This window comes from Argentina silus, assembly GCF_951799395.1.
Source record: "Argentina silus genome assembly, chromosome: 1".
NCBI classification, from domain to species: domain Eukaryota; kingdom Metazoa; phylum Chordata; class Actinopteri; order Argentiniformes; family Argentinidae; genus Argentina; species Argentina silus.
Window position 1 is genome coordinate 2,819,794 of NC_139655.1, and position 7,500 is coordinate 2,827,293.

Sequence of the window (7,500 nt, forward strand, 5' to 3'; positions counted from 1 at the left end):
ACAACAAAGACGGTTCTGAGCGGAGGCAGAGCAGGGCTCCGCGTGTGACATGGGGTTCCAGACATAACCCACAGACCTGGTTTGGAGGAGAAGTGATGCAGTCGTTCGGAGTCCAGGGCCCCTCTTTGTTCCCCTCCCAGTCCCTCGCCAGCGTGTTTACTAACAGAAATCGATGCGTCGTTACATAACAGGCCTAATTAATGGAGACTGTGTGAACAGCCAAAACATCTCCCTTCTACCGTCAGTGTACTGACAGAGAGTATACAGTATCTCTGCTAGTGTAAATACACACAGACAGGGGGACAGACAGAACACTACAGGACAGACAGTTACACAGACAGACCAACAGACTGCCGGGACCACAGACAGACACGCAGACAGATCAACAGACTTCCAGGACACAGAGTATTACACAGACTGCCAGGACACAGACGGACACTCAGACTATTACACAGACTGCCAGGACACAGACTGACCAACAGACTGCCAGGACACAGACAGACACAAAGACAGACCAACAGACTGCCGGGACACAGACAGACACACAGACAGATCAACAGACTTCCAGGACACAGACAGACACACAAACTGCCAGGACACAGACAGACATACAGACTGCCAGGACACAGACAGACCAACAGACTGCCAGGACACAGACAGACACACAGACAGACCAACAGACCGCCAGGACACAGACAGACATACAGACAGACCAACAGACAGACCAACAGACAGACCAACAGACAGACAGCTACTAGAGACAACTCCAATAACTGGAGTATGACGCGAGAGAACAGGACTGAACAGGACTGAATAGGACTGAACAGGACTGAACAGGACTGAATTGGACTGAATAGGACTGAATTGGACTGAACAGGACTGAATTGGACTGAATAGGACTGAACAGGACTGAACAGGACTGAATTGGACTGAATAGGACTGAATTGGACTGCCCTCTGGCCTCAGTGGAACAAAAATAAGGTGACATTTAACATGAAATTGCTTCTTATACCTGTGTAGTTACACTGTAATAGCAGTAGCAACGTTTACTGCTCAGCTCCATTACGATGCAATTGTAGGCCCATTCTGATCTGCTTGATCTCGTCTGCTGAGTGACTAAAAGAACACAGAGCTCAGAAAGAATGGACTGTTTGGGATGTTTCGTAATACCTCAGCACCAACAGTTAAATCTTTGTCCGTCTCTTGCCTTCCCTGACCCACTGAAGAGGCATCAAACAATTCTTTATGAGGGAGAAGGGACTTCTTTGATTTCAAAATGTCTAACGATGCGCTTTCCCCCAAAATAAGCAAATTAGGTTACAAAAGCTTTTTCTAGGAAACCCTCTCTGTCCATGTAACAGATGATTAGTATTTATCTAGTCCAACAGATGTGGCCAGGCTGTCAGTGCACTAGACAAGACTTCCCTTCTACACGGTCTTGGATGGCAAGGTTCTAGAATGGAACAGCAAGGTTCTAGAATAGAACAGCAATATTCTAAAATGGTGCGGCAAGGTTCCGGAATGGAACTCAACCAATTGGAGGACATTCTAGAATGAGGGTCTAATAACAGAGACCACAGCCTATTGTAACTCTGCCAGGATATCCAGTACATCATACATTTCCTGGGAACACGAGAGGATAAAATAGAGCTAGAGGTGTATCTGTTTTCTTGCGGTTTCATGACAACATTATGACTCCATACAACATTTCAATAGGGAGGTATCACTGAAAGCGAACACCAAGAGTGACTTCATCCATTTGACCACACCTGGTCGATTCCATGCAAATTAAACAGTACAGAGAACATCTAAGGTGGCCTGTTACCATGTGTACGCCGAACCTGTTGCAGGCCTTAGTTCTCTTGGTGCAACAGTGAATAAACTTAACTCAGTCAGACATTGATAACTGTGATAATGGCAGTTCCGTCAAGACTCTTACGTCAATCTAACATGTTTAATTAGGTTTGTTTTCCTTGTCCCGTGAACATGTGACGTGTTTTGCATACGTGAGATCAGCTGTCCTTCACCTGACGGCCCTGATCACCCGTTCACCCGCCTGAATTTACGTAAACTTCACTGAGAGTTCAAAGGTCTTGTCATCTAACTCTTGGGATGAATCACTCCAGTTCAGTTTGAGTTTTTGACAAAGATTTTGACTTGTCTCTACATGTTGGATTGGATCTTAATGCTTCTTTGAGAATAAATACCTCTACTGGTATAAATGTCACTACACCTGCACTACTAGATCAGACCGATTACTGCTAAAAGAGGACACTAATGACTGCTGACATCTAGAGAACAGCTCTTCATACTGACCATATATTTGGCATCAGTGTTTCAATAGACAACACTACTAAGTAGACTAAGTAGGCCACACTTAGGATCATCTGGGGTTTCAATATAATATGAAACAAAACGACTTGTGCTTCACTGTGGATGAAGTAAACCTAATCAAGTTGATCCTCTATCGAGCAACAGCAAAGACAGAGTTAGCAATAGTCAAGCCGTGGCACTGGTCAATGCTTGGAGATTGCTTGCTAGAGCATTTGAACCAACAGAAGTAGTTAACTACAGCATAACTGTTAAATCTGAACAGAAATACACATTTCACATCATTCAAGAGAGTGTTAAGACCGTCTCTGTGTTGAATGGTTGGTTATTCCCGCTGGGACCATATATGCTGAAACTGTATGCACTCACTATGCAAGTCGCTTTGAATAAAAGCATCAACTAAATGGCATATATTATTATTATTATTATTATTATTATTATTATTATTATTATTATTATTATTATTATCAGTCCTTACCTCAGTGTAGTCGAAGTCCGAGAGAGGTGCTATACTTTTGATGTAGTCGATTCTGAGCTGGTTGGCAGGGTTACCCAGCGGCACTGGGGGTATTAACGTGCTCATCGCCGAAACTATCGTCTAGAAAAGAGCGGATAAAACAAAAACACAGACATTAATCTGGATAAATGTTGGTTAAATCCGGGGATAAGCGTGTCTAATCAGTCAAAATGGGATTTCGGGATACAACCTCATAGGGTGTAACCAGAGATAATTTATCAAACAAATGTCAACATGCTGGATCCCCGCTATTGTTTGAGTGGGCTGCAACTTACCACGATGGCATCCTTCACATTTTTCCGAATGTCCAAGACTTTCTGCGTCTTTTCTCTGGGTGGGTGGGAAAACAAAATTCAGGATTGTTTCGCATTCATGAGTACATTTTACAGAACAGAAATGCTGACTGTATTATAGTGGAGGAGGAATCTTTGTATTTTGCCTGAAGGGAATAGACTCCATCTTTATTAATGCCAAATTGCATTAATACTTGGCAATGACAAAAAAAAATGTTTAGATTAAAGGTACAACAACTATGTTTTTTTTTAACAAAACATGATTAACCCTATTCTTATTCACCTTGGTCCAAACTGCTCATGATTTATTGTTACATGGCAGGGCAGACAGTAGGACATCTTGACGTTTGACATACTGTAGGGCCTGCAGTAACGTTTTATTACTTCCCAACATAACTTCTGCTATAAGGCTATGCAGCAACTGTACTGAACACAATGTTGCCAAATGCAAAGACTCAAAAATTAAATAAACAGATCCATAGTAACACAGTGGAGGGTGAGAAGAAAATGTATACACTTTTACAGCATCATTCTAAAATGCCATTGCACACATCACTTTTGTATAACCGTTTTCATAGCCCCAGGTATCCCCTCCTGAATGTAATACTGGATGTTCAGAAGCGCATAGAGGCATATCTACATGTGTTTCGACCACATGAAAATGAACATATTTTCAACACAGAGAATCTAGAACAGAAGTAAATGTTTTACATATGTGACGCTTTATCTCGCTTTATCTCTGACAGCAATTAGAAATCAGTTGGACATAACAGCTTGTCGCCATGCCGCTGTCGAACCATGGGCCTGATTGCACACACACTGCAGTGATTCTGCTACAGCGCAGGGAAACCTTAGGCCTATTTCTTATCTCACACCAAACGCATATAGCTTATATGTAAAGCACTAGGAAAATAGTAGCCGAGGGAATAATTGTCATTTTGAACATTGATGCGGAAAAATTAAAATAACCGGGCACTTACTCTGTGTTGAAGCCGTTGACGTGCAGAATTCTCATCTGCTTGACAATCGTGCTTTTCCCGGATTCTCCGGCCCCTTCGACATAAAATAGACACAGAGAGCATAAGGAAATGCAGCCATCACTAGGCTACACAGATAAAAGGTACTTTCGTGCCGTATATGCTGCTGTGTTCAAATCCATGATAATTGTACAATCCAGCCAACGATTCAGTCAGCTCGCCTGTCTGCGAGACCTGTCAACATAGGCTGGAGACGGAGCTGGGAACATACATGATAGCCTACATATCCGTTATCAAATCCATCTTCTGGACCTTACCCAATAAAAGCAGCCGATGCGTGGCTTTATAGGCTTGTCTTTCTTTTTGCAATTGTTTCTCTATTTTCTTATTCGCCTCTCGTTGTGCCTTTTCATCGATGCGTTGATCTTCAGTCTTGCTGTTGCCCAAACAACCCATCTTCCGATGTCCTCTTCACGTAAACACAGAGTATAAAATAACGGTCAACGTAAATCCTACTTTCTATATAAAAGGAGAACAAATAGGGCGAAAAATCCGTGCGCCACTTCTCCGTCGCTCACGAAAAAAAAAAACCCTTCCCCGTTACAATTTCGCTTTAACCCCTTATCAAACCCAACCCAGTAGATTCAATCGACACTAATAAATATGTGCATCATAAATAGAAACGGATGGATATATCAGTTTAATAAATAGGCAAAAGAGTGGAGAGGGAATCTGGAAGCCAGCCAACAGCTCCTCTCTCTCGCTCCTGCAACCCACTCTCTATTTTTCCTGTCTAAAATTCTGTTTGTGTTTCTGTGCCTTTAACTCAGCACTGCCTCTCTCTGCAGCACCAGGAAGTCACACTACTGCACCGAAACAGAAACACCTCGTAGCGCGCCGCGCGCGCCACCGTATCACGGTTTGAACCCCACTCTTGGTTATAATAGCCGACAGAACAGACGATGGACTATGTTGTTCATTTCACCTATTTACTGGGGAAACTAATAATGACGCCTTTTATGTTTTCTACTGAACAGCACATAGAACAACTGCGTCAAAGTTTCAGTAGACTGAGGGGCCCTTGAGAGAATCAAGACCACCCGCTGATAGTGTCTTCTGTCTCTCTGTTACAGTGGCACATGGGCTACCTGGAAAATCAATGCTCTATTATGAACAAAGGTAGATTGGACTATATATATATATATATATATATAAGCGTTATAAGAAACTAAACGCTCGTATGAAATCATTCCAGATGTGGCTTTTACAAATATGTTCATTGCCAAAAAAAAGGTTGGTAAAATAGGACTACTTGTATAATAGTTCAAGCAGACTAACTAATAGTTTGAAAGAGTATATTATGAAGGCCTACTACATTTTAAGTCGGCCCTAGAACACTTTGGGTTGCATTTTTTGTATGTAAGTTGCTCAACACAATTGAATCTTATCATTGGGCCAATGATTTACTAATATATTCCTGTCCATACTACCATGTCTATGAAAACACTCCCAAGTATGGAACAAACTGGATATACTTCCTCAGAATAACAAAAGACAATAAGCTCTGGCTGATACCAGACAACAGTCCTTGAAAATCCAAAGCCATGATAACACTGTGGCACAGCAAGCACCTCAACCTTTTTAAAAAGAAAAAAAATCACAATGCAAATGTTATGGAATATATGAAAATGAGATCCTAGGTTTGCATACCAGGAGCAGTCGCTCAGGCTGATACTGTTAGGACAAAGGTAGGCAACTCCTCCAGAGCAGGGGGGTTGTTGGCCTACCCTCTGGGCCTAAGTTATAGGGACCGGTCTAGGATCGCTTTCCCTAAACGTAGCCATTTGTGGGGGTAAATACAAAACAAAGGCCAGCGTTTAGGGGACATAGGATAAGGTGTAAGCTGTTGTATAAGGGCAGACAGTGGATGGATATACAATGATCTGACAACTACTAATAGTCAGCCAATATCACAAAACATCAATAATGGGAAAAATCTATAATTAATCAAGACCTTTCAACACCCATTAGATAAAGTCAACTAATTCGAAGATAGTAGATAACCAGGCAAAGACTGTAGGATGATATGAGAGTAAATTATATGAATGTGTTGAGTACACAGGTGAAAAAGTGGACTCTCCTGAAAGTGTAGAGTAGCAATAAGACACATTTTCATCCACAAAAAGGACTGAAGATGATCTTAGTGCCACAAAGCTTTCGGGAAACGTACCCCCCACAAGTTCAAACAATCATAAGCAAGACCTAATAATATCAAACTTGCCTGACACCAACGCAGTGCAGAGTTGAATGTCTGGCTGTAGGGAGGTGGGGAGGTCACGGGAGATAGTTATCTGTCTGGCCGTGTTGCTGTAGAGAACATTGCCAACCCCTGAACAACGGAAAGATTTTCCAGCGGAAGAAATATGAAAACGAGATGCAAATATGATCTCGTGAAGAAGTGGCCAGCGGCACCACCTGGATGCAAATACACCCTGGATCCTGTACCTCCTTATGGTCAGTCTGTCGGCTCAACCTACAGTACAGTACACGAACGAATTAACGATTTTATTTGATAGTTTAAAAAAAAACTGTAAACAAAAAGCTGCTCCAGTTGGAGACGACGTTACGATCTTTCAGGAAAAAAAACGAATTCACATTGACTCTTGGCAAAGGTCATGCCCATATTGATGTTTTAATACGTATGGAGTTTACTAGATTTGGTCTGGGCTGTTCTGTACTATTCTTGAAAAGAGAGGCCTGTTCATCTGTCTCCCTGTTGTGGCCATCAAGAGTTAACGCAATATATTTGCTTTGGTTTATGTCTCCCTTACATTGCCAAGACCCAGGGGAACCCCTTGTACCTGACCCACTTAGAGTATGGTAGTGAAATTCTCTGCCTCTGAAACAAAACATAAGTGGCAAAACAGATCTATACAATGTATTTAAAATCATCACAATCATAATAGCCTACTTTTCCCACTGTGACTGTTCTCTACTGCAGTACCCCTCTGACTATTGTCTTAACTAGCCTTCTGTCTCCCTCTTGTGTTTTGAATGAATGACACACTTTAATATGAGCACACTTTGATCCTGTGTCACAAACACGTAGAGGAATGACCAATAACATGGAGCTGATAACTAATATCCAGAGTGGCAGTTTACATTTTAGGTTTCGAGACTGCAACTTTGCCTTTGGCCCTGAGCCCTAAAACACCAACGGAGCCTAATAGAGAAGTGGCGCACGGATTTTTCGACCTATTTGTTCTCCTTTTATATAGAAAGTAGGATTTACGTTGACCGTTATTTTATACTCTACTGTGTTTACGTGAAGAGGACATCGGAAGATGGGTTGTTTGGTTGGTTGTCCAACCATTTTGTCCAA

At 42.0% G+C, this 7,500-nt stretch overlaps 1 protein-coding gene across 2 annotated transcripts in view; it reads right to left on the bottom strand.

Annotated features, from left to right (window-relative positions):
- Positions 1-7,500, bottom strand: part of gnal (guanine nucleotide binding protein (G protein), alpha activating activity polypeptide, olfactory type) — a 40,958-nt gene that overhangs the window by 27,741 nt on the left and 5,717 nt on the right. Inside the window, exons 2-5 of one of the 2 annotated variants that reach the window (XM_083684448.1) lie at positions 4,436-4,587; positions 4,122-4,194; positions 3,124-3,178; positions 2,810-2,929 (exon numbers count right to left, since the gene is read on the bottom strand). In XM_083684448.1, coding sequence (XP_083540574.1) covers positions 2,810-2,929; positions 3,124-3,178; positions 4,122-4,194; positions 4,436-4,574 — 387 coding nt within the window. In that variant the 5' untranslated portion in view covers positions 4,575-4,587. The remainder of the gene's footprint in view (positions 1-2,809; positions 2,930-3,123; positions 3,179-4,121; positions 4,195-4,435; positions 4,588-7,500) is intronic. The other variant, XM_083684447.1, reaches the window with a different exon arrangement.